This window comes from Somniosus microcephalus, unplaced genomic scaffold (genome assembly GCF_052327205.1).
Source record: "Somniosus microcephalus isolate GS21.2 unplaced genomic scaffold, FLI_Smic_1.0 unresolved_chr1, whole genome shotgun sequence".
Taxonomy (NCBI): Eukaryota; Metazoa; Chordata; class Chondrichthyes; order Squaliformes; family Somniosidae; genus Somniosus; species Somniosus microcephalus.
This window is the reverse complement of record NW_028225179.1, coordinates 37,797,805-37,825,246: the sequence shown is the minus strand read 5'-3', so window position 1 is coordinate 37,825,246 and position 27,442 is coordinate 37,797,805. Positions and strand designations below refer to the sequence as shown.

At 52.4% G+C, this 27,442-nt stretch overlaps 1 protein-coding gene across 1 annotated transcript in view; it reads right to left on the bottom strand.

The window, feature by feature from the left end:
• eif3c (eukaryotic translation initiation factor 3, subunit C) overlaps positions 1–26,311 on the bottom strand; it is a 56,344-nt gene extending 30,033 nt beyond the window's left edge. The window contains exons 1-8 of the mRNA XM_085974464.1: positions 26,204–26,311; positions 21,264–21,372; positions 17,922–17,987; positions 12,721–12,910; positions 10,550–10,675; positions 9,567–9,615; positions 8,953–9,056; positions 7,518–7,642 (exon numbers count right to left, since the gene is read on the bottom strand). Of these exons, the coding sequence (XP_085830590.1) occupies positions 7,518–7,642; positions 8,953–9,056; positions 9,567–9,615; positions 10,550–10,675; positions 12,721–12,910; positions 17,922–17,987; positions 21,264–21,364 (761 nt within the window). The 5' untranslated portion in view covers positions 21,365–21,372; positions 26,204–26,311. The remainder of the gene's footprint in view (positions 1–7,517; positions 7,643–8,952; positions 9,057–9,566; positions 9,616–10,549; positions 10,676–12,720; positions 12,911–17,921; positions 17,988–21,263; positions 21,373–26,203) is intronic.
• Positions 26,312–27,442: the final 1,131 nt, after the last annotated feature.

Sequence of the window (27,442 nt, the reverse complement as noted above, 5' to 3'; positions counted from 1 at the left end):
ACCGGAAGTCTCGGTTAACCGGCAAAATTCAGGAGTAGGTTCAGTTAAGTTTTTCTTCATATTAGTGGCCGTTTCTTGATTCTTGGCTGTGTAATCGGAGGTTCCTGCACTTGTTGCTAAGCAACAGGGACACTTGGTCTGTGGTCGGGCTTCTTGCAGCTGTTGCTAAGCAACAGGGAAGCCTGGATTTGTTGCTGTGTACGAGCTCTCGTACCTTTTAACTATAACTCTCTGTAATCTGGACTTTTTGATAAACCGGCACCACGCCGGTCCCATCTGTGCCGGATAAAAAAAAAGTTTCCTGTAGCTAGATTAGTCAAGAGCCGATTGCGAGAAGTCAATAAGGATATTTCCTTCTCAAAGGGAATTGTAAGAAATAGCTGCTAGATTCAAAGATGGGTTTTAATCCTTAGAACAGAGGCTGACAACATGCAGCCGGGAACAGAGAGCAGAAATGCCAGCAAGGTCGAATATCAAGCATCAAAAGACAAATAGAAGTGATAAGGGAATCGTAAAATGCAAAACATCACAGGGTGGTGGGATAATAGGCAAAAATGGAGCCGAAAAGTCATAAAATGTCCTTAAAGAAACATAAAACATTCCTCAGAAAGATGAGAGGGAGGCCTCGTCAGTCATGTAGAAAGGGACGGCGGGGGGTTACCTTCCCGCTTCACAATTGGACAATAGGATGGGGATCAAACGATTGACACCGGGAGATTACCAGCCCACCGAAATAACTTATAAATATAGACGACCGAGAGAGGAAATCAGGCAGTCAGGGGCGAAGGCTTCCCCGATGTGGCTACGGCCTAACACCTTGGTTAAGTTTAGCCTCTGAGGTGGCGGATGGCCTCACACCTCCAACAGCTTGAGAGATGACCCAACCGAAGTGACCACTGCGGCAGACTGCAGGAATCCACCCAATCCGAGACCACCCTACTGCCTCCCCGGCCGTGGCATTCCGATTCGGGAGTCGTAGATCGCTCCTACTGTCAGGGGTTGTATGTCTATTATACTCGGCTTAAACCATATGTAATATCTGATTATGGTTTAAAACTGTAGCTCTTTAATAAAAGCCTTGCAACTCCTAAAGCCCTGTTGGGTAATCTGTGTGTGAGCCTATGATCCTAATCTTACATCTCTCCCCGCTATCGGTCACCTTGTATATAACACCCCCGAACCGACTCTCTCCCCGCTATCGGTCACCCACACCCCCGAACCCCTCGAAGTGACTCTCTCCCGCTATCTGTCACCCTGTATATAACACCCCCAAACCCCTCGAGGTGACTCTCCCCGCTATCTGTCACCTTGTATATAACACCCCCAAACCCCTCGAGGTGACTCTCCCCGCTATCTGTCACCTTGTATATAACACCCCCAAACCCCTCGAGGTGACTCTCCCGCTATCTGTCACCTGTATATAACACCCCCCGAACCCCTCGAGGTGACTCTCTCCCCGCTATCTGTCACCCTGTATATAACACCCCCGAACCACTCGAGGTGACTCTCCCCGCTATCTGTCACCCTGTATATAACACCCCCGAACCACTCGAAGTGACTCTCTCCCCGCTATCTGTCACCCTGTATATAACACCCCCGAACCACTCGAGGTGACTCTCTCCCCGCTATCTGTCACCCTGTATATAATATAATCCCCCCGAACCACTCGAGGTGACTCTCTCCCCGCTATCTGTCACCTTGTATATAACACCCCCAAACCCCTCGAAGTGACTCTCTCCCCGCTATCTGTCACCCTGTATATAACACCCCCAAACCCCTCGAGGTGACTCTCCCCGCTATCTGTCACCTTGTACAATAACACCCCCAAACCCCTCGAAGTGACTCTCTCCCCGCTATCTGTCACCCTGTATATAACACCCCCGAACCACTCGAGGTGACTCTCTCCCCGCTATCTGTCACCTTGTATATAACACCCCAAACCCCTCGAGGTGACTCTCCCCGCTATCTGTCACCTTGTATATAACACCCCCAAACCCCTCGAGGTGACTCTCTCCCCGCTATCTGTCACCTTGTATATAACACCCCAAACCCCTCGAGGTGACTCTCCCCGCTATCTGTCACCTTGTATATAACACCCCCAAACCCCTCGAGGTGACTCTCCCCGCTATCTGTCACCCTGTATATAACACCCCCAAACCCCTCGAGGTGACTCTCTCCCCGCTATCTGTCACCCTGTATATAACACCCCCGAACCACTCGAGGTGACTCTCTCCCCGCTATCTGTCACCCTGTATATAATATAATCCCCCCGAACCACTCGAGGTGACTCTCTCCCCGCTATCTGTCACCCTGTATATAACACCCCCGAACCCCTCGAGGTGACTCTCCCCGCTATCTGTCACCCTGTATATAACACCCCCGAACCCCTCGAGGTGACTCTCTCCCCGCTATCTGTCACCCTGTATATAACACCCCCGAACCACTCGAGGTGACTCTCTCCCCGCTATCTGTCACCCTGTATATAATATAATCCCCCCGAACCACTCGAGGTGACTCTCCCCGCTATCTGTCACCCTGTATATAATATAATCCCCCCGAACCACTCGAGGTGACTCTCTCCCCGCTATCTGTCACCTTGTATATAACACCCCCGAACCCCTCGAGGTGACTCTCCCCGCTATCTGTCACCCTGTATATAACACCCCCGAACCACTCGAGGTGACTCTCTCCCGCTATCTGTCACCCTGTATATAACACCCCCGAACCACTCGAGGTGACTCTCTCCCCCGCTATCTGTCACCCTGTATATAACACCCCCAAACCCCTCGAAGTGACTCTCCCCGCTATCTGTCACCTTGTATATAACACCCCCAAACCCCTCGAGGTGACTCTCCCCGCTATCTGTCACCTTGTATATAACACCCCCGAACCCCTCGAGGTGACTCTCCCCGCTATCTGTCACCTTGTATATAACACCCCCGAACCACTCGAGGTGACTCTCCCCGCTATCTGTCACCTTGTATATAACACCCCCAAACCCCTCGAGGTGACTCTCTCCCCGCTATCTGTCACTTGTATATAACACCCCCGAACCACTCGAGGTGACTCTCTCCCCGCTATCTGTCACCTTGTATATAACACCCCCCGAACCCCTCGAGGTGACTCTCCCCGCTATCTGTCACCCTGTATATAACACCCCCGAACCCCTCGAGGGGACTCTCCCCGCTATCTGTCACCCTGTATATAATATAATCCCCCCGAACCACTCGAGGTGACTCTCTCCCCGCTATCTGTCACCCTGTATATAATATAATCCCCCCGAACCACTCGAGGTGACTCTCTCCCCGCTATCTGTCACCTTGTATATAACACCCCCGAACCCCTCGAGGTGACTCTCCCCCGCTATCTGTCACCCTGTATATAATATAATCCCCCCGAACCACTCGAGGTGACTCTCCCCGCTATCTGTCACCCTGTATATAATATAATCCCCCCGAACCCCTCGAGGTGACTCTCTCCCCGCTATCTGTCACCCTGTATATAACACCCCCGAACCCCTCGAGGTGACTCTCTCCCCGCTATCTGTCACCCTGTATATAACACCCCCGAACCACTCGAGGTGACTCTCTCCCCGCTATCGGTCACCTTGTATATAACACCCCCAAACCCCTCGAGGTGACGCTCCCCGCTATCTGTCACCTTGTATATAATATAATCCCCCCGAACCACTCGAGGTGACTCTCTCCCCGCTATCTGTCACCTTGTATATAACACCCCCAAACCCCTCGAAGTGACTCTCTCCCCGCTATCTGTCACCCTGTATATAATATAATCCCCCCGAACCACTCGAGGTGACTCTCTCCCCGCTATCGGTCACCCTGTATATAATATAACACCCCCAAACCCCTCGAGGTGACTCTCCCCGCTATCTGTCACCTTGTATATAACACCCCCAAACCCCTCGAGGTGACTCTCCCCGCTATCTGTCACCCTGTATATAATATAATCCCCCCGAACCACTCGAGGTGACTCTCCCCGCTATCTGTCACCCTGTATATAACACCCCCAAACCACTCGAGGTGACTCTCCCCGCTATCTGTCACCCTGTATATAACACCCCCAAACCCCTCGAGGTGACTCTCTCCCCGCTATCGGTCACCCTGTATATAATATAATCCCCCCGAACCACTCGAGGTGACTCTCTCCCCGCTATCTGTCACCCTGTATATAATATAATCCCCCCGAACCACTCGAGGTGACTCTCTCCCCGCTATCGGTCACCTTGTATATAACACCCCCAAACCCCTCGAGGTGACTCTCTCCCCGCTATCGGTCACCCTGTATATAATATAATCCCCCCGAACCACTCGAGGTGACTCTCTCCCCGCTATCTGTCACCTTGTATATAACACCCCCGAACCCCTCGAGGTGACTCTCCCCGCTATCTGTCACCCCTGTATATAATATAATCCCCCCGAACCACTCGAGGTGACTCTCTCCCCGCTATCTGTCACCCTGTATATAATATAACCCCCCCCGAACCACTCGAGGTGACTCTCTCCCCGCTATCTGTCACCCTGTATATAACACCCCAAAACCCCTCGAGGTGACTCTCCCCGCTATCTGTCACCCTGTATATAATATAACCCCCCCCGAACCACTCGAGGTGACTCTCTCCCCGCTATCTGTCACCCTGTATATAATATAACCCCCCCGAACCACTCGAGGTGACTCTCTCCCCGCTATCTGTCACCCTGTATATAATATAATCCCCCCGAACCACTCGAGGTGACTCTCTCCCCGCTATCTGTCACCTTGTATATAACACCCCCAAACCCCTCGAGGTGACTCTCCCCGCTATCTGTCACCCTGTATATAACACCCCCAAACCCCTCGAGGTGACTCTCCCCGCTATCTGTCACCCTGTATATAATATAATCCCCCCGAACCACTCGAGGTGACTCTCTCCCCGCTATCTGTCACCTTGTATATAACACCCCCAAACCCCTCGAGGTGACTCTCCCCGCTATCTGTCACCCTGTATATAACACCCCCAAACCCCTCGAGGTGACTCTCCCCGCTATCTGTCACCCTGTATATAATATAATCCCCCCGAACCCCTCGAGGTGACGCTCCCCGCTATCTGTCACCCTGTATATAATATAATCCCCCCGAACCACTCGAGGTGACTCTCTCCCCGCTATCTGTCACCTTGTATATAACCCCCCCCGAACCACTCGAGGTGACTCTCTCCGCTATCTGTCACCCTGTATATAATATAATCCCCCCGAACCACTCGAGGTGACTCTCTCCCCGCTATCGGTCACCTTGTATATAACACCCCCAAACCCCTCGAGGTGACGCTCCCCGCTATCTGTCACCCTGTATATAATATAATCCCCCCGAACCACTCGAGGTGACTCTCTCCCCGCTATCTGTCACCCTGTATATAACACCCCCAAACCCCTCGAGGTGACTCTCCCCGCTATCTGTCACCCTGTATATAATATAATCCCCCCGAACCACTCGAGGTGACTCTCTCCCCGCTATCTGTCACCCTGTATATAATATAGCCCCCCCCGAACCCCTCAAGATGACTCTCTCCCAGCTATCTGTTACTCTGTATATAACCCCCCCCGAACCCCTCGATGTGACTCTCTCCCAGCTATCGGGCACCTCAAAGCGCTGAGAGGTACCACCAACGCTGCCTCCGCAAGATCCTGCAAATCCTTTGGCAGGATAGGCGCACCAACGTCAGTGTTCTCGCTCAGGCCAACATCCCCAGCATCGAAGCTTTGACCACGCTCGATCAGCTCCGATGGACGGGTCACATTGTCCGCATTCCGCGGTACGAGACTCCCAAAACAAGCGCGCTACTCGGAGCTCCGGCACGGCAAGAGAGCCCCAGGTGGGCAGAGGAAACGCTTCAAGGACACCCTCAAAGCCTCCTTGAAAAAGTGTAACATCCCCCACCGACACCTGGGAATCCCTGGCTCAAGACCGCACAACGTGGAGGAGAAGCATCCGGGAAGGCGCCGAACACCTCGAGTCTCTTCGCCGGGAGCAAGCGGAAGCCAAGCGCAGGCAGCGCAAGGAGTGCACGTCAACCCAAGCACCCCACCCACCCGCCCCTTCAACCACCGTCTGCCCCAGCTGTGACCGAGACTGTCGGTCCCGCATTGGACTCATCAGTCACCTGAGAACTCATTTTTAATGTGGAAGCTGTATATAATGTAACCCCCCGCAAACCCCTCAATGTGTATGACCCTTCCTCTCTCATCCCTCCGCTCCCTCCCTCTGCCCCTATTCCCTGATCCCCTGCCCCCCCTCTCCTCCACACCACCTCTCGCTCCCCTTCCCTCCCTCTCACCCCTCCTTCCCCATGGGTTCTCCCTCCCTCGCCCTCTGTTCCCTGATCCCTCGCCCCCCTCCACACCACCTCTCACTCCCCTTCCCTCCTCTTCCTCCCTTGCCCTCTCGCTCCCCTTCCCTCCTTCTCTCACCCCTTCTCTCCTCTCCCCTCCCTCCCTCTGCACATCGTTCCCTGATCCCCTGCACCCCCCCTCGCTCCCTCGCCTCCACACCACCTCTCGCTCCCCCTCCTTCCCCATGGGTTCTCCCTCCCTCGCCCTCTGTTCCCTGATCCCTCGCCCCCCTCCACACCACCTCTCACTCCCCTTCCCTCCTCTTCCTCCCTTGCCCTCTCGCTCCCCTTCCCTCCTTCTCTCACCCCTTCTCTCCTCTCCCCTCCCTCCCTCTGCACATCGTTCCCTGATCCCCTGCCCCCCCCCTCGCTCCCTCGCCTCCACACCACCTCTCGCTCCCCTTCCCTCCCTCTCACCCCTCCTTCCCCATGGGTTCTCCCTCCCTCGCCCTCTGTTCCCTGATCCCTCGCCCCCCTCCACACCACCTCTCACTCCCCTTCCCTCCTCTTCCTCCCTTGCCCTCTCGCTCCCCTTCCCTCCTTCTCTCACCCCTTCTCTCCTCTCCCCTCCCTCCCTCTGCACATCGTTCCCTGATCCCCTGCCCCCCCCCCCTCGCTCCCTCGCCTCCACACTACCTCTCGCTCCCCTTCTCACGCCTCCTCTCCCTCCCTTGCCCTCTCACCCTTACCCCATGGGTTCTCAATCCCTCTGCCCTCCGTTCCCTGATCCCCTGCCCGCCTCGCTCCCTCTCCTCACCACCTCTCGCTCCCCTCCTCTCCCTCCCTTGCCCTCTCACTCCCTCCCCATGGGTGCTCCCTCCCTCTGCCCTCCGCTCCCCGATCCCCTGCTCCCATCCCTCCCTCTCCTCCACACCACCCCTCGCTCCCCTCCCCCCCCTCCTCCTCTCCCTCCCTCTGCCCTCTGCTCCCTGATCCCCCTCGCTCCCTGTCCTACCCCTTCTCTCCCTCCCTTGCACTCGCTCCCTCCCCATGCTTCTCTTCTTCCCCTGTTCCCTGATCCCTCGCCGCCCCCGCCCCTCACCACTTCTCGCTCCCCCCTCCCTCCCTACCCCTCGCACCCTTCCTCCCCTGCACCCCCGGGTCCTGTGGACCTTTCCCAGCACTCACTTACTTCTTCAAGAACTTGTGTGCCAGCGAGGTGTACTTGCTGTCATCGTCGTCCGACTCAGAGTCCGAATCGTCTGAGGGAGTCCCCCAATCTTCATCATCCTCATCGTCATCATCCTCCTCCTCGTCCTGCGAGAGAGTGTGTGGACAGTGTTACGGTCAGAGACAGTGAGCTTTACACACTGACCCGAGGGATAGTGTAACGGTCAGAGACAGTGAGCTTTACACACTGACCCGAGGGACAGTGTAACGGTCAGAGACAGTGAGCTTTACACACTGACCCGAGGGACTCAACCGTGGCTAACAAGGGAAATTAGGGATAGCATAAGATCCAAGGAGAGGACATATAAATTGGCCAGAAAAAGCAGTAAACCTGAGGATTGGGAGCAGTTTAGGATCCAACAAAGGAGGACAAAGGGATTAATTAAGAAAGGGAAAACAGAGTATGAGAGTAAGCTTGCAGAGAACATAAAAACTGACTGTAAAAGCTTTTATAGATATGTGAAGAGAAAAAGATTGGTGAAGTCAAGCGTAGGTCCCCTGCAGTCAGAATCAGGGGAATTTATAATGGGGAACAAAGAAATGGCAGACCAATTAAATACATACTTTGGTTCTGTCTCACAAAGGAGGACACAAATAACCTCCCAAAGATGTCGGGGAACATAGGGTCTGATGAAAGGGAGGAAATGAAAGAAATCAGTATTTGTAGGGAAATGGTGTTAGGGAAATTGACGGGATTGAAGGCCGATAAATCCCCAGGGCCTGATAATCTACATCCAAGGTACTTAAGTAAGTGGCCCTAGAAATAGTAGATGCATCGCTGATCATCTTCCAACATTCGATAGACTCTGGAACAGTACCCATGGATTGGAGGGTAGCTAATGTTACCCCACTGTTCAAAAAAGGTGGTAGAGAGAAAATGGGGAATTACAGACCAGTAAGCCTGACATCGGTAGTGGGGAAAATGCTGGAGTCCATTATAAAAGATGTAATAGCAGAGCACTTGGAAAACAGTGACAGGATCGGACAAAGTCAACATGCATTTACAAAAGGTAAAACGTGCTTGACTAATCTACTGGAATTTTTAGTGTAACGGTCAGAGTCAGTGAGATTTACACACTGACCGAGGGACAGTGTAACGGTCAGAGACAGTGAGCTTTACACACTGACCCGAGGGACAGTGAGCTTTACACACTGACCGAGGGACAGTGAGCTTTACACACTGACCCGAAGACAGTGTAACGGTCAGAGACAGTGAGCTTTACACACTGACCCGAGGGACAGTGAGCTTTACACACTGACCCGAGGGACAGTGAGCTTTACACACTGACCGAGGGACAGTGTAACAGTCAGAGACAGTGAGCTTTACAAGGGTGGGGAGGAGAGTCAGGATTGGGGAGGGTTCAAAAATCGAACATTTGCGTGTCGTGCACTCTGACCTCCTCCTTCTTCAGTAACTTCTTGCTGTCCGGAGGCGGCTCTGCTTTCTTCTTCAGGAACACGGCCGCCGACATTTCGACATCATCTTCCTCATCCATGGACGCTGGGGGCGAGAGAGAGGGGGATAGAGAGAGAGAGCAGTCAGTACCCCAGGGAGAGTCGGACTGTTGGGGAACCCCTACACCGAGAGAGTCGGTGCCCGCGGGGACCCGCGCCCCGGGGGGGAGTCGGTGCCCGCGGGGACCCGCGCCCCGGGGGGGGGGGGGTGTCGGTGCCCGCGGGGACCCGCACCCCGGGGGGGGGAGTCGGTGCCCGCGGGGACCCGCGCCCCGGGGGGGGAGTCGGTGCCCGCGGGGACCCGCGCCCCGGGGACAGTCGGTGCCCGTGGGGACCTGTACCCTGGGGAGAATCAGTGCACATGGGGACCCGTACCCCGGGGAAAGTCAGTATCCATGGGGGACCCGTACCCCCGGGGAGAGTCGGTGCCCGTAGGGACTCGTACCCTGGGGAGAGTCAGAGCCCACGGGGACCCGTGCCCCGGGGAGAGTCGGCGCCCACGGGTCCCGTACCCCCGGTGAGAGTCAGACTGTTGGGGGAGGGTAGAATTCCTTACCTTCATCTTCATCTGGTTCTTCTTCTTCATCAGCCGACTTTTCGGGATTCTGAATGAGAGAGAACAAAAATAACACCAGGTTTGACACGAGACCACAGTTGGAGCACTGTGCACAGTTCTGGTCTGGTTAGACCACACCTGGAGCACTGTGCACAGTCCTGGTCTGGTTAGACCACACCTGGAGCACTGTGCACAGTTCGGTCTGGTTAGACCACACCTGGAGCACTGTGCACAGTTCCGGTCTGGTTAGACCACACTTGGAGCACTGTGCACAGTCCTGGTCTGGTTAGACCACACTTGGAGCACTGTGCACAGTTCCGGTCTGGTTAGACCACACCTGGAGCACTGTGCACAGTTCTGGTCTGGTTAGACCACACCTGGAGCACTGTGCACAGTTCTGGTCTGGTTAGACCACACCTGGAGCACTGTGCACAATACTGATCTGCATATTATAAATAAGATAGAGGCACTGGAGAAGGTGCAGATAAAATTTACAAGGATAATGCTAGAACTGCGAGGTTACACCTATCAGGAAAGATTGAACAGGCTGGGGCTCTTTTCTCTGGAAAAGAGAAGGCTGAGGGGCGACCTGATCGAGGTCTGTAAGATTATGAAGGGTTTCGATAGGGTCGAGGTAGAGAAGATGTTTCCAGTTGTGGGAGAGACCAGAACTAGGGGCCATCAATATAAGATAGTCACTGATAAATCCAACAGGGAATTCAGGAGAAACTTCTTTCCTCAGAGAGTGGTGAGAATGTGGAACTCGCTACCACAGGGAGTGGTTGAGGCGAATAGCAGAGATACATTTAAGGGGAAGCTGGATAAACACACTGAGGGAGAAAGGAATAGAGGGATATGGTGATGGGGTGAGATGAAGAGGGGCGGGAGGAGGCTCGAGTGGAGCACAAACTCCGGCACGGAGCAGTGGGCCCTGGCCAGGGATGGACTCTGGTCCTATCCCGCCCCCTCAGCCCTCTCCTCACCTCTCTGTATGCTGTGAGCTCCGATTCAAAGTCCCGGTTATATTTGCGAATCTTCTGTCTCATCGTGGCCAGGGCCTTGGAGTTGTTCTTGTTCATCTTCTTGCGGCCCTCGCGATCCTCCCAGACCTGTGAACAGTGAGAGGAAGAGAGAGAGAGAGGGGTTAGCTCGGGAGCGGTCTTCAGAGAGAGAGGGGGGGGGGGGGGGCAGATAGAGAGAGAGGGGCAGAGAGAGGGGTTAGCTCGGGGAGCGGTCTTCACAGAGAGAGGGGGGCCGAGAGAGCGAGAGAGGGGGGGCCGAGAGAGCGAGAGAGGGGGGGGCCGAGAGAGCGAGAGAGGGGGGGGCCGAGAGAGCGAGAGAGGGGGGGGGCCGAGAGAGCGAGAGAGGGGGGGGCCGAGAGAGCGAGAGAGGGGGGGCCGAGAGAGCGAGAGAGGGGGGGCCGAGAGAGCGAGAGAGGGGGGGCCGAGAGAGCGAGAGAGGGGGGCCGAGAGAGCGAGAGAGGGGGGGGGCCGAGAGAGCGAGAGAGGGGGGGCCGAGAGAGCGAGAGAGGGGGGGGCCGAGAGAGCGAGAGAGGGGGGGGCCGAGAGAGCGAGAGAGGGGGGGGCCGAGAGAGCGAGAGAGGGGGGCCGAGAGAGCGAGAGAGGGGGGGCCGAGAGAGCGAGAGAGGGGGGGGCCGAGAGAGCGAGAGAGGGGGGGGCCGAGAGAGCGAGAGAGGGGGGGCCGAGAGAGCGAGAGAGGGGGGGCCGAGAGAGCGAGAGAGGGGGGGCCGAGAGAGCGAGAGAGGGGGGGCCGAGAGAGCGAGAGAGGGGGGGGCCGAGAGAGCGAGAGAGGGGGGGCCGAGAGAGCGAGAGAGGGGGGGGCCGAGAGAGCGAGAGAGGGGGGGCCGAGAGAGCGAGAGAGGGGGGGCCGAGAGAGCGAGAGAGGGGGGGCCGAGAGAGCGAGAGAGGGGGGGCCGAGAGAGCGAGAGAGGGGGGGGCCGAGAGAGCGAGAGAGGGGGGGGCCGAGAGAGCGAGAGAGGGGGGGAGCCGAGAGAGCGAGAGAGGGGGGGCCGAGAGAGCGAGAGAGGGGGGGCGAGAGAGCGAGAGAGGGGGGGCCGAGAGAGCGAGAGAGGGGGGGCCGAGAGAGCGAGAGAGGGGGGGGGCCGATGAGAGCGAGAGAGGGGGGGCCGAGAGAGCGAGAGAGGGGGGGCCGAGAGAGCGAGAGAGGGGGGGGCCGAGAGAGCGAGAGAGGGGGGGGGGCCGAGAGAGCGAGAGAGGGGGGGCCGAGAGAGCGAGAGAGAGGGGGGGCCGAGAGAGCGAGAGAGGGGGGGCCGAGAGAGCGAGAGAGGGGGGGCCGAGAGAGCGAGAGAGGGGGGGGCCGAGAGAGCGAGAGAGGGGGGGCCGAGAGAGCGAGAGAGGGGGGGCCGAGAGAGCGAGAGAGGGGGGCCGAGAGAGCGAGAGAGGGGGGCCGAGAGAGCGAGAGAGGGGGGCCGAGAGAGCGAGAGAGGGGGGGGCCGAGAGAGCGAGAGAGGGGGGGCCGAGAGAGGGGGGCCGAGAGAGCGAGAGAGGGGGGGCCCGAGAGAGCGAGAGAGGGGGGGGGCCGAGAGAGCGAGAGAGGGGGGGGCCGAGAGAGCGAGAGAGGGGGGGCCGAGAGAGCGAGAGAGGGGGGGCCGAGAGAGCGAGAGAGGGGGGCCGAGAGAGCGAGAGAGGGGGGCCGAGAGAGCGAGGCCGAGAGAGCGAGAGAGGGGGGGCCGAGAGAGCGAGAGAGGGGGGGGCCGAGAGAGCGAGAGAGAGAGGGGGGGCCGAGAGAGCGAGAGAGGGGGGGCCGAGAGAGGGGGGGCCGAGAGAGCGAGAGAGGGGGGGCCGAGAGAGCGAGAGAGGGGGGGGCCGAGAGAGCGAGGGCCGAGAGAGCGAGAGAGGGGGGGCCGAGAGAGCGAGAGAGGGGGGGGCCGAGAGAGCGAGAGAGGGGGGGCCGAGAGAGCGAGAGAGGGGGGCTGAGAGAGCGAGAGAGGGGGGCCGAGAGAGCGAGGCCGAGAGAGCGAGAGAGGGGGGCCGAGAGAGCGAGAGAGGGGCCGAGAGAGCGAGAGGCAGAGGGGGAGGAGAGAGAGCGCGCGAGAGGCCGACAGGGATAGACAGAGGGTGCCCAGGGAGACACCAGACGGGCAGTCTGGATTCCCCAGACGATGGAGACACACCTCATTGACCATGTCCTCGAGGTCCACCAGGATGCGGATGTAGAACTTGGGGATTCCCTCCTTGTCTACGATACTCTTGGACTTCAGGTAGGCTTTACCCAGGATCTCAAACTCCTCCAGGCACTTGGCCATGTCTCGGATCTTCATAGCATTTCGGATGGTCTTAATGATGTTCATCAGCTCATCGAACCTTCAGAGCAAGAGCGAGATTGAGAGAACGAGGACAAGGGAGAACATCTCCCATTTATATAGGGCCTTTAATTTAATGCAGTGAATCAGACAAAATTCAACAGAAGGAGATATTAGGGACAGGTGAGCAAAAGCTTGGTCCAATAGGTAGTTTTTAATCGAGCGTCTTAAAGGAGGAGAGGTTTATGGGGGGGAATTCCAGAGCTCAGGGCCCCAGGCGGCTGAAGGCACAGCCGCCAATGGTGGAGCGATGGAAATTGGGGGGGATGGTCAATAGGCCAGAATTGGAGGAGCGCAGAGATCTGGGAGGGTTACATAAGAAATAGGAGCAGGAGTAGGCCATTCGGCCCTTCGAGCCTGCTCCGCCATTCAATGAGATCGCGGCTGATCTTCTGCCTCAACTCCATTCACCGGCCCTATCGCCATATCCCTTGATGCCCTTACTAGTCAGAAATCTATCGACTTCTGTTTTGAATATACCCAATGACTGAGCCTCCACAGCCCTCTGGGGTAGAGAATTCCAAAGATTCACCACCCTCTGAGTGAAGAAATTTCTTCTCATCTCAGTCCTGAATGGCCTACCCTTTATCCTGAGGCTGTGGCCCCTGGTTCTAGACTCCCCAGCCAAGGGAAACATTCTCCCAGCATCCACCCTATCAAGCCCTGTAATAATTTTGTATGCTTCAATGAGATCCCCTCTCATTCTTCTGAATTCAAGAGAATACAGGCCCAGTTTACTCAATTTCTTCTCATACGACAGTCCCGCCATCCCAGGAATCAATCTCGTGAACCTTCGTTGCACTCCCTCTATGGCAAGTATATCCTTCCTTAGGTAAGGAGACCAAAATTGTACACAGTACTCCAGGTGTGGTCTCACCAAGGCCCTATAGAATTGGAGTAAGACTTCTTTACTCCTGTACTCAAATCCTCTTGTAATGAAGGCCAGCATACCATTTGCCTTCCTAATGGCTTGCTGCACCTGCACACTCACTTTCAGTGACTCATGTACAAGGACACCCAGGTCCCTTTGAGCATCTGCATTCCCCAATCTTTCACCATTTAGGAAATACTCTGCCTTTCTGTTTTTTCTTCCAAAGTGGATAACTTCACATTTATCCACATTATATTCCATCTGCCATGTTCTCGCCCACTCACTAAGCCTGTCGAGATCCCCTTGAAGCCTCTTCACATCTGACACTGCCACCTAGCTTTGTATCGTCAGCAAATTTGGAAATGTTACATTTAGTCCCCTCATCCAAATCATTGATCACAGGATCACAGAAACCCCACAGTGCAGATAGAGGCCATTTCGGCCCATCGAGCCTGCACCGACACATATCCCACCCGATCCCCATAACCCCTACACCAACACATATCCCACCCTATCCCTGTAACCCCACGTATTTAATCCCCCTAACACTAAGGGTCAATTTATCATAGCCGATCAACCTAACCCGCACATCTTTGGACTGTGGGAGGAAACCGGAGCACCCGGGGAAAACCCACGCAAACACGGGGAGAATGTGCAAACTCCACACAGACAGTCGCCCGAGGCCGGATTCGAACCCGGGTTTCTGGTGCTGTGAGGCAACAGTGCTAACCACTATTTCTCAACTCTTCAGAGGCATCTCTGTAAGTCTTTAACTATGAGTCTCGGGAAGTCAAAGTGATTGATTTTGGTGGATGTTCTGGATTTAGAAATAAGTAAGAAATGTAGAAATGTAACGAAGTAAAGATTTGAGAATAAGGATCTCTGAGAAATAAGAAATGTAAGCTAATTGTATTTTGAATTGTTAATGTTGCGACTGATTCAACAGATGTTAACTGAATGTCGGCTCTTAAATAAAACAATGGCCCTGAAATTAGATCGGGGGCTTGCCGCGCGTGCAAGCCCCCGATGTGCACTCACCCTGCGCACCGACATCTGAAGCCCGGGCCTGCTTGCATTTCCTGTCACAGGCCCGGTTCAGCTGTCGGCGCACTGTGCTAACCTGATCCAGTGGCGTAGTTAGTATATAGATTGTGAATAGCTGGGGCCCAAGCACCGATCCTTGCGGTACCCCACTAGTCACAGCCTGCCATCTGAAAAAGACCCGTTTATCCCTACTCTTTGTTTTGTGTCTGTTAACTAATTCTCAATCCATGCTAGTATATTACCCCCATTTCCATGTGCCCTAATTTTGTTCACCAACCTCTTGTGTGGGACCTTATCGAAGGTCTTCTGAAAATCCAGATACATCACATCTACTAGTTCCCCTTTGTTTACTCCGCTAGTTACATCCTCAAAGAACTCCAATAGGTTTGTCAAACAGGATTTCCTTACATAAATCCATGTTGACTCTGCCCAATCTTACTATTAGTTTCTAAGTGCCCAGTTATTGCATCCTTTATAATAGATTCCAGCATTTTCCCAACTACTGATGTGAGGCTAACAGGTCTGTAGTTCCTAGTTTTCTCTCTCCCTCCTTTCTTAAATAGCGGGGTTACATTTGCTATTCTCCAATCCGCAGGAACCGTTCCAGAGTCTATAGAATTTTGGAAGATGCCAACCAATGCGTCCACTATCCCAATGGCCACCTCTTTCAAAACCCTAGGATGTAGGTCATCCGGTCCTTGGGATTTATCGACTTTTAGTCCCATTAATTTTGCTGGTACTGTTTTTATACCATTTTCGTACGATTCACTCGGTTAATTCCAGAGATCAGAGGGTTGACTTATGCAGAAAGGTTGAGCGGGGCTGGAGGAGGTTACAGAGATAGGGTGGAGGGGAGGGCCACGGTGGGATTTGAAGAGAAGGATGAGAATTTTAAAACTGAGGTGTTGCCGGACCAGGAGCCCGATGTAGGTCAGCGAAATAAAGAAAGCAAATGATTTAAATGGAGAGATTACAAAATGCTACAGTTCAGCGGGACCTGGGGGTCCTTGTGCATGAAACACAAACAGTTAGCATGCAGGTACAGCAAGTAATCAAAAAGGCAAATGGGACGTTGGCCTTTATTTCCAGGGGGTTGGAGTATAAAAGCAGGGAAGTCCTGCTACAACTGTACAGGGTATTGGTGAGACCACACCTGGAGTACTGCGTACAGTTTTGGTCTCCTTATTTAAGGAAGGATATACTTGCATTGGAGGCAGTTCAGAGACGATTCACTGGGTTAATTCCAGGGATGAGGGGGTTGACTTATGAAGGTTGAGCCTATACTCACAGCAATTTAGAAGAACGAGAGGGGGGCTCGACAAGGTAGATGCAGAGAGGATGTTTCCCCTCCTGGGGGAATCTAGAACTCGGGGGCACAGTCTTGGAATAAAGGGTCGTCCTTTTAGAACTGAGATGAGGAGGAATTTCTTCTCTCAGAGGGTCGTAAATCTGTGGAATTCTCTGCCCCAGAGAGCCGTGCAGGCTGGGTCATTAAATACATTGAAGGTGGAGAGAGACAGATTTTTGCAAGATATGGGAGTGAAGGATTATTGGGAGCGGGCGGGGAAGTGGCTTTGAGCTCTAGATCAGCCATGATCTTATTGAATGGCGGAGCAGGCTCGAGGGGCCGAATGGCCTACTCCTGCTCCTATCTTCTATGTTTCTATGTTACTACATTAAAGGCGCTGTATAAATGTAATGTGTTGTTGTCGGGTATTTCTTCCCGAGCTGCTCTCTAAACCTCAGCTGAAGGCCTCTTCTAACTCAACCTCCTCTCACTCCCACACAGGAGTCCATCATCAAAAGGCTTTCGATAAAGTCCCGCATAAGAGATTAGCGTGCAAAATTAAGGCACATGGGATTGGGGGCAAGGTATTGACTTGGATAGAGAACTGGTTGGCGGACAGAAAGCAAAGAGTTGGAATAAACGGGTCTTTTTCCAAGTGGCAGGCAGTGACTAGTGGGATACCGCAGGGATCGGTCCTTGGACCCCAGCTATTCACAATATATATTAATGATCTAGACAAGGGAACGAGATGTGATATCTCCAAGTTTGCAGACGACACAAAGCTGGGTGGGCATGTGTGCTGTGAGGAGGATGCCGAGAAACTCCAGGATGATTTGGACAGGTTGGGTGATTATACTGCATCTGCCGTGCTTCTGCCCAATGTGGATAAATGCAAGGTTATCCACTTTGGTGGCAAAAACAGGAAGGCAGATTATTATCTGAATGGCAATAGATTGGGAGAAGGGGAAGTGCAACGAGACCTGGGTGTCCTTGTGCACCAGTCGCTGAAGGTAAGCACCCAGGTGCAGCAGGCGGTTAAGGCGGCAAATGGCATGTTGGCCTTCGTAGCGAGAGGGTTCGAGTACAGGAGCAAGGATGTCTTGCTGCAGTTGTACAGGGTCTTGGTGAGACCACACCTTGAGTATTGTGTGCAGTTTTGGTCGCCTTATCTGAGGAAGGATGTTCTTGCCATGGAGGGAGTGCAGCGAAGATTCACCAGACTGATACCTGGGATGGCAGGAATGAAGTATGAGGAGAGATTGGGTCAATTGGGCTTATATTCGCTGGAGTTCAGAAGAATGAGAGGGGATCTCATTGAAACTTATAAAATTCTAACAGGACTGGACAGACTAGATGCAGGAAGGATGTTCCCGATGGTCGGGGAGTCCAGAACCAGAGGTCACAGTCTAAGGATAAGGGGTAAGCCATTTAGGACAGAAATGAGGAGGAATTTCTTCACCCAGAGAGTGGTGAGCCTGTGGAATTCTCTACCACAGAAGGCAGTTGAGGCCAATTCATTAAATATATTCAAGAAGGAGTTGGATATATTTCTTAAGGCTAAAGGGATCAAGGGATATGGGGAGAAGGCAGGGACAGGGTACTGAATTTGGATGATCAGCCATGATCTCATTGAATGGCGGAGCAGGCTCGAGGGGCCGAATGGCCTACTCCTGCTCCTATTTCTTATGTGAACGGGTACTTGGTGCGAGTCAGGATATCAGGAGTAAATACTCCCGATTCTGCACCATACAGGGGGACAGTGTTATCGGGGTTATAGGGGCAGGAGAGCTGGGGTCTTCAGTCACTCACCTCTTGTCTTTGGCGCTCCGCACCACTCTCTTCGTATCCTCCTCATCGTCACTGACCAGCAGAGGCCTGAAAGAGAGACAGGAACAGAAGTCTGAATCGCAGAATGATACAGCACAGAAGGGGGCCATTCGGCCCATCGCGCCGGTGTACTGGGTTAACCACACTTTGAAAGAGCTCTCCAATTAGTCCCACTGTCCCCTGCTCTTTCCCCCATAGCCCCACAAATCTTTTCCCCTTCAAGTATTTCTCCAATTCCCCTTTTGAAAGTTACTACTGAATCTGCTTCCACCGCCCTTTCGGGCAGCGCGTTCCAGATCACAACAACTCGCTGCGTAAAAACATTCTCATCTCCCCCTCTGGTTCTTTTACCAATCACCTTAAATCTGTGTCCTCTGGTTACCGACCCTCCTGCCACTGGAAACAGTTTCTCCTTATTTACTCTATCAAAACCCTTCATCGTTTTGAACAACTCGATTAAATCTCCCCTTAACCTTCTCTGCTCTAAGGAGAACAATCCCAGCTTCTCCAGTCTCTCCACATCACTGAAGTCCCTCATCCCTGGTACCATTCTGGTCAATCTCCCCTTAACCTTCTCTGCTCTAAGGAGAACAACCCCAGCTTCTCCAGTCTCTCCACATCACTGAAGTCCCTCATCCCTGGTACCATTCTGGTCAATCTCTCCTTAACCTTCTCTGTTCTAAGGAGAACAACCCCAGCTTCTCCAGTCTCTCCACATCACTGAAGTCCCTCATCCCCGGTACCATTCTGGTCAATCTCCCCCTTAACCTTCTCTGCTCTAAGGAGAACAACCCCAGCTTCTCCAGTCTCTCCACATCACTGAAGTCCCTCATCCCCTGGTACCATTCTGGTCAATCTCCCCTTAACCTTCTCTGCTCTAAGGAGAACAACCCCAGCTTCTCCAGTCTCTCCACATCACTGAAGTCCCTCATCCCCGGTACCATTCTGGTCAATCTCCCCCTTAACCTTCTCTGCTCTAAGGAGAACAACCCCAGCTTCTCCAGTCTCTCCACATCACTGAAGTCCCTCATCCCTGGTACCATTCTGGTCAATCTCTCCTTAACCTTCTCTGCTCTAAGGAGAACAACCCCAGCTTCTCCAGTCTCTCCACATCACTGAAGTCCCTCATCCCTGGTACCATTCTGGTCAATCTCCCCTTAACATTCTCTGCTCTAAGGAGAACAACCCCAGCTTCTCCAGTCTCTCCACATCACTGAAGTCCCTCATCCCCGGTACCATTCTGGTCAATCTCCCCCTTAACCTTCTCTGCTCTAAGGAGAACAACCCCAGCTTCTCCAGTCTCTCCACATCACTGAAGTCCCTCATCCCTGGTACCATTCTGCTCAATCTCCTCTGCACCCTCTCCAAGGTCTTGACATCCTTCCTAAAGTGCGGTGCCCAGGATTGGACACAATACTCCAGCTGGGGTCTAACCAGTGTTTTATAAAAGTTTAGCAATAAATTCCTTGCTTTTGTACTCTATGCCTCTATTAATAAAGCCAAGGATCCCATATGCTTTTTTTTTTTTTTTTTTTTTAAAACAGCCTTCTCAACTTGTCCTGCCACCTTCGAAGATTTGCGTACATACATCCCCAGGTCTCGCTGTTCCTGGACCCCCCTTTAAAATTGTACCCTTTAGTTCAGATTGCCTCTCCTCATTCTTCCTACCAAACAAATCACTTCACTCTAATCTGCGTTAAACTGCATCTGCCACCTGTCTGCCCATTTCACCAGTCTCTCTATGTCCTCCTGAAGTCCGTTACTACCCTCCTCGCTGTTTACTACATTTCCGAGTTTTGTGTCCTCTGCAAAACTTTGATGTTATGTTCAATGTACACAAGTTCAGGCGATTAATATACATCAAAAAGAGCAGTGGTCCTAATACTGATCACTGGGGAACATCACTGTATGCTTCCCGGAAAAAACCGTTCACCACTGCTCTCTGTCCCGTAGCCAATTTCGTATCCACACTTCCTTAAATCCCAAGACTCAAAATTTTCCAATGCCGAGCCTCGGGCCCACCCCTGCACTGTCCAGATTTCCCGCGGGTCTCCCAATCGCGTTCTGACGCTGTGGGAGTCTCGCCCACTGTTGGTTCACTGCGATTCCATCCCCGCTATGTATCTCGGCTCAAGGATTTCTAAGCAGCAGTTCCCCTCCTCCTGCTATCTCAATCCCGCCACAATTCATTAGCCGCCATCCCGCACCATGCCAACTTTACGTGTCAGCGGTGGCCGAGTGGGTCTCGCTCTCTCGCTTGCCTCGGAGTCAGAAGGTCGTGGGTTCGAGCCCCCCACACACACTCCAGGAGACTCGAACCCCTAATAATCCAGGCCCACGCTCCCGGTCCTGAGGGAGCGCCGCACTGTCGGAGGGGCGGTCCTGAGGGAGCGCCGCACTGTCGGAGGGGCGGTCCTGAGGGAGCGCCGCACTGTCGGAGGGGCGGTCCTGAGGGAGCGCCGCACTGTCGGAGGGGCGGTCCTGAGGGAGCGCCGCACTGTCGGAGGGGCGGTCCTGAGGGAGCGCCGCACTGTCGGAGGGGCGGTCCTGAGGGAGCGCCGCACTGTCGGAGGGGCGGTCCTGAGGGAGCGCCGCACTGTCGGAGGGGCGGTCCTGAGGGATGTCAAATGAGACGGAATAACGAGGCCCCATCAGCCCTCTCATGTGGACGTAAAAGACCCCAGGTCCAATATTGGAAGAAGAGCAGGGGAGTTCTCCCCAGTGACCTGTGGCCACTATTTATCCCTCAATCTAACATCACTAAAACCGATCATCTGATCCTCGCTGTTTGTGGGAGCTTGCTGTGCGCAAATTGGCTGCCACGTTTCCGACATTGCAACAGCGACTACACTTCAAAAAAGTGCTTCATTGGCTGTGAAGCGCTTTGGAACGTCCTGAGGTGGTGAAAGGCGATTTAGAAATGCACAGTAAATAATAAAGAGATTCGCTGGGGTAGATGGAAAGAGGCTATTTCCTCCGGTGGGGGGAGTCCAGAACAAGGGGGGGGCGTAACCTTAAAATTGGAGCCAGGCCGTTCAGGGGTGATGTCAGGAAGCACTTCTTCACACAAAGGGTTAGTGGAAATCTGGAACACTCTCCCCCAAAAAGGCCGTTGAGGCCAGGGGTCAATTCGGCAGCCATTGTGCGCACAGCAATATCCCACAGATAACGAGCCAGAAGGCCAGTTAATCGGTTGGGGGTTTGGGGGTTTTTCTGGGGGCTGGTGGTTGGGCCCCAGGACGCTGGGGATGAAGTTGGTCCCACTGCTCATCCTCCAGCAGTGATGGGAGGCGCGTCTGGTCCAGGGATAGGGAACGCACGTACTGTTTGGAGTAGGTTGTCCCCAAGGGTTTGGAAACAAGCTCATCACCAGACGACGACGATTCGGACTCGCTGTCCGAGCCAGTGGCAAAGAATCGAGACATGATCGATCCTGCAACAGAAAGGAACAGGGTTAGTCAGTGTCATTGCACCAGAGGGGAGCGCAAGAACGAGAGCGAGCCTGGGTTTCTCTCTCTCTCTGGGTTTCTCTCTCTCTCTGGGCTTTTCTCTCTCTCGCTGGGTTTCTCTCTCTCTCTGGGTTTCTCTCTCTCTCTCTGGGTTTCTCTCTCTCTCTCTGGGTTTCTCTCTCTCTCTCTGGGTTTCTCTCTCTCTCTCTGGGTTTCTCTCTCTCTCTCTGGGTTTCTCTCTCTCTCTCTGGGTTTCTCTCTCTCTCTCTGGGTTTCTCTCTCTCTCTCTGGGTTTCTCTCTCTCTCTCTGGGTTTCTCTCTCTCTCTCTGGGTTTCTCTCTCTCTCTCTCTCTCTCTCTCTCTCTCTCTGGGTTTCTCTCTCTCTCTCTCTCTCTCTGGGTTTCTCTCTCTCTCTCTCTCTCTGGGTTTCTCTCTCTCTCTCTCTCTGGGTTTCTCTCTCTCTCTCTCTCTCTCTGGGTTTCTCTCTCTCTCTCTCTGGGTTTCTCTCTCTCTCTCTCTCTGGGTTTCTCTCTCTCTGGGTTTCTCTCTCTCTCTCTCTGGGTTTCTCTCTCTCTCTCTCTCTCTCTCTCTCTCTCTGGGTTTCTCTCTCTCTCTCTCTCTCTCTCTCTCTGGGTTTCTCTCTCTCTCTCTCTCTCTCTGGGTTTCTCTCTCTCTCTCTCTCTCTCTGGGTTTCTCTCTCTCTCTCTCTCTCTCTCTGGGTTTCTCTCTCTCTCTCTCTGGGTTTCTCTCTCTCTCTCTCTCTCTCTCTCTCTCTCTCTGGGGTTCTCTCTCTCTCTCTCTCTCTCTCTGGGTTTCTCTCTCTCTCTCTGGGTTTCTCAGTTCAGTTCAAATGCTTTATTGGCATGAAAGTTTACAGAGAACCATATTGCCAAAGCTTACATAGCAAAAAGGTACAGTTTTCCAACATTCTGTAGGTGTCAATCGATTTGACATTTGTTGGGTACATACAATATTACTTTTAAACAATATTAATTTTAAACAGTCTTTGTACTTCATTTGGTACGTTCAATATTAATTTTAAACAGTCTTAATTTTAAACAGTCCTCAGGTTGTGACATGTTGTTACATATTTAGCCCCAAGGTATGGTCTGTCTCCTTCTCCTAGGACTAATCTCAATTTTGACAGATCATCCAATTCCTTGAAATCTGGGGTTGTTTGGCTTAGCTTGTTGAATAATATGTTTCTTGATGTGTTGAATTTTTCGCATTTTAGGAGGAAATGCATTTCTGTTTCAACCTCGCCAGCCAGACATTGATCGCATATTCTATTCTCTCTAGGCTGCCAGGATTTCTTGTATCTGCCTTTTTCAATTTCCAGTTGGTGGTCGCTTAGTCTGTACCTGGTGAGGGTCTGTCTCTGTTTTGTGTCTCTGATGGTCGTGAGGTAGTCTGCCAGTTTATATTCTCTTTTTAGGGCCCGGTAACATTCTAATCTGCTTTGGCTTTCGGTTATTTTGTTCCAATGTTCCAGGTAGGTTTCTTTGCATTTTTTAATGATTTGGTTCACTCGGATTGGTGTTTGGACGGCTGTGTTGGTCTGGGGCTGGTCAGGGTCCGGCTGAGTACTTAGTTTCCGTAGCAGCTGACTCAGGGGACTCTTTTCTGGGTTTAGCTCTTGGGTCTGAAAGGCTTTGAAATGAAGGGTGTCTGGGGAGCTAGATTTGAGGTGATTTAGGAAGTTTAGTGCTCGTTTTTGGATGTTTATTATCAGTGGGTATCTGCCTAGTTCGGCTCTGCATGCATTTGTTGGCGTTTTTCTTTGGGTGCGAAGGATGCTTCGGCAGAATTCTGCATGTAGGGCTTCTATTGTATGTTTTTCCCATTTAGTGTAGCTTTGGTGATTTAGCGGGCCCCATACTTCACTACCGTACAGTGCAATGGGCAGGATTATGCTGTCAAATATTTTGAGCCAGATTTTGATTGGGATTTGGATGTTGTAGAATTTTCTTTTTATTGCATATAGGGCTCTTCGGGCTTTTTCTTTTAGTGCATTCACTGCTATGCTGAAGCTCCCTGATGCTGTAATAGTTAGACCAAGGTAGGTGTAGCTCATAGTGTGTCCTATAGTGGTATCACTGAGGGTAAACTGGTATTTGTTTTCCTGACATCTGGGCCTTTTTTGAAAAATCATGATGTTGGTTTTCTTTAGATTTACTGTTAGAGCCCAATTTTGGCAGTATTTGTCGAGTAGGTCTAGTTGTTGCTGTAATCCCTGTTCTGTGGGAGACAGCAGAACCAGGTCGTCCGCATAGAACAGGGATTTCACTTCTCCATCCAGGAGACGGAGACCTGGTGACTCGCTTTGCTCCAGCATGTCTGCTAATTCATTTATGTATATGTTGAACAGGGTCGGGCTCAAATTGCAGCCCTGCCGGACGCCTCTTCTCTGGGTGAAGAAATCGGTGCGTTTGTCTCCAATTTTGACCCCGCATTTGTTTTTCAGATACATTGATTTAATAAGGTCATAGACTTTGCCCCCTATTCCACATTTCTCTCTCTCTCTCTCTCTCTCTCTCTGGGTTTCTCTCTCTCTCTCTCTCTGGGTTTCTCTCTCTCTCTCTCTCTCTCTGGGTTTCTCTCTCTCTCTCTCCGGGTTTCTCTCTCTCTCTCTCTCTCTGGGTTTCTCTCTCTCTCTGGGTTTCTCTCTCTCTCTCTCTCTGGGTTTCTCTCTCTCTATCTCCGGGTTTCTCTCTCTCTATCTCCGGGTTTCTCTCTCTCTATCTCCGGGTTTCTCTCTCTCTCTCTCTCTCTGGGTTTCTCTCTCTCTCTCTGGGTTTCTCTCTCTCTCTCTCTCTCTCTCTCTCTCTCTGGATTTCTCTCTCTCTCTCTCTCTGGGTTTCTCTCTCTCTCTCTCTCTGGGTTTCTCTCTCTCTCTCTCTCTCTCTCTGGGTTTCTCTCTCTCTCTCTGGGTTTCTCTCTCTCTCTCTGGGTTTCTCTCTCTCTCTCTCTGGGTTTCTCTCTCTCTCTCTATCTCCGGGTTTCTCTTTCTCTCTCTCTCCGGGTTTCTCTCTCTCTCTCTCCGGGTTTCTCTCTCTCTCTCTCCGGGTTTCTCTCTCTCTCTCTCCGGGTTTCTCTCTCTCTCTCTCCGGGTTTCTCTCTCTCTCTCTCCGGGTTTCTCTCTCTCTATCTCCGGGTTTCTCTCTCTCTATCTCCGGGTTTCTCTCTCTCTATCTCCGGGTTTCTCTCTCTCTATCTCCGGGTTTCTCTCTCTCTATCTCCGGGTTTCTCTCTCTCTATCTCCGGGTTTCTCTCTCTCTATCTCCGGGTTTCTCTCTCTCTATCTCCGGGTTTCTCTCTCTCTATCTCCGGGTTTCTCTCTCTCTATCTCCGGGTTTCTCTCTCTCTATCTCCGGGTTTCTCTCTCTCTATCTCCGGGTTTCTCTATCTCCGGGTTTCTCTCTCTCTCTCTCTCTCTCTCTCTCTCTCTGGGTTTCTCTCTCTCTCTCTCTCTCTCTGGGTTTCTCTCTCTCTCTCTCTCTCTCTCTGGGTTTCTGGGTTTCTCTCTCTCTCTCTCTCTCTCTCTCTCTCTGGGTTTCTCTCTCTCTCTCTCTCTCTCTCTCTCTCTCTGGGTTTCTCTCTCTCTCTCTCTCTCTCTGGGTTTCTCTCTCAATTCAATTCAATTCAATTCAAATGCTTTATTGGCATGAAAGTTTACAGAGAACCATATTGCCAAAGCTTACATAGCAAAAAGGTAGTTTTCCAACATTCTGTAGGTGTCAATCGATTTGACATTTGTTGGGTATATACAATATTACTTTTAAACAATATTAATTTTAAACAGTCTTTGTACTTCATTTGGTACGTTCAATATTAATTTTAAACAGTCTTAATTTTAAACAGTCCTCAGGTTGTGACATGTTGTTACATATTTGGCCCCAAGGTATGGCCTGTCTCCTTCTCCTAGGACTAATCTCAATTTTGACAGGTCATCCAATTCCTTGAAATCTGGGGTTGTTTGGCTTAGCTTGATGAATAATATGTTTCTTGATGTGTTGAATTTTTCGCATTTTAGGAGGAAATGCATTTCTGTTTCAACCTCGCCGGCCAGACATTGATCGCATATTCTATTCTCTCTAGGCTGCCAGGATTTCTTGTATCTGCCTTTTTCAATTTCCAGTTGGTGGTCGCTTAGTCTGTACCTGGTGAGGGTCTGTCTCTGTTTTGTGTCTCTGATGGTCGTGAGGTAGTCTGCCAGTTTATATTCTCTTTTTAGGGCCCGGTAACATTCTAATCTGCTTTGGCTTTCGGTTATTTTGTTCCAATGTTCCAGGTAGGTTTCTTTGCATTTTTTAATGATTTGGTTCACTCGGATTGGTGTTTGGACGGCTGTGTTGGTCTGGGGCTGGTCAGGGTCCGGCTGAGTACTTAGTTTCCGTAGCAGCTGACTCAGGGGACTCTTTTCTGGGTTTAGCTCTTGGGTCTGAAAGGCTTTGAAATGAAGGGTGTCTGGGGAGCTAGATTTGAGGTGATTTAGGAAGTTTAGTGCTCGTTTTTGGATGTTTATTATCAGTGGGTATCTGCCTAGTTCGGCTCTGCATGCATTTGTTGGCGTTTTTCTTTGGGTGCGAAGGATGCTTCGGCAGAATTCTGCATGTAGGGCTTCTATTGTGTGTTTTTCCCATTTAGTGTAGCTTTGGTGATTTAGCGGGCCCCATACTTCACTACCGTACAGTGCAATGGGCAGGATCTCTCTCTCTATCTCTGGGTTTCTCTCTCTCTGGGTTTCTCTCTCTCTCCGGGTTTCTCTCTCTATCTCCGGATTCCTCACTCTATCTCTCCGGGTTTTTCACTCACCTTCAGTTTTTTACTCGAGTTTCGGGGTTTTCGGGCCTGGAATGGCGCTGCCGGATGCGACGATGCCGGAGCGGCCGGATGTGAGGTCAGGCGTCGACACGTGCAGACGGAGAGGGGAGCCGCCATCTTTTATACTGGCGCGGCGATCCTGGCAAATACAACGCAATGGATCAAAGATTCAACCAGGGACTCAGGAACAACACAGAGAGAGAGAAAGAAAAAGAGTGAAAGAGAGACAGAAAGAGAAAAAGAGAGAGAAAGAACGAGACAAAGAGACAGAAAGAAAGAGAGAGAGTGTAAGAAAGAGAGACAAAGGGAGAGAGAGAAAGAAAGAGTAAAAGAGAGTGTGAGAGAAAGAGAAAGACACAAGGAACGAGAAACAGAAACAAAGAGAGAAAGAGAAGAAGGAAAGAGAAAGAAAGAGAGAGAGAGAAAGAGAGAGAGAGAGTGAAAGAAAGACAGATAGAAAGAGAGAGAGAAACATAGAAGATAGGAGCAGGAGTAGGCCATTCGGCCCCTCGAGCCTGCTCCGCCATTCAATGAGATCATGGCTGATCATCCAAATTCAGTACCCTGTGGCGGTACCACTGGTTGTACCTTACATAAAGACACATAATTCCCTTTAACTTACCTTACTGTATGTTTAACTTACCTTTTGGGGCCGTTGCCCTTTTAACTTACCTGTTGGAGCCATTGCCCCTTTAACACGCGCCCTAGCGCGCTCACGTCACGTCACGTGTGACGTGCGTGCGGAGGCTGCCGGCCCGACTCAGCCTTCCAGGATGGCTGCCGGCACAGCCCGGCCAGCGTCTTCGGCCTCAACGGCCAGCCGACGGGAGCAACGCGATCTTCCGCTCCTGCAGCAATTGCCGGCACAGCCCGGCCTCCCGACTTCGGCCTCAACGGCCAGCGACGCAACGAAGCGCATCACGTGACGCCCTAAGCGCAGGAAACGCGAACAACATGATGACGTCACAACACAAACGCGATGACGTCATCACGCTCCCCACAGGACTGCGAACTCAGTCCTCGTGGAGTCCCCGCTGGGACAAGACCTATACCACGGAGCTCCTACAGTCAGCCATCTTACCTGCTATCTTACCCAATGTAATTAGCCTGTTCCTGTAAATAAACAACTTATTTATAGTTCATCGACGTCAAACTCTCTTATTTAGTGGCGATCTACATGAACCGCTACAACCCTGTTCCTGCCTTCTCCCCATATCCCTTGATCCCTTT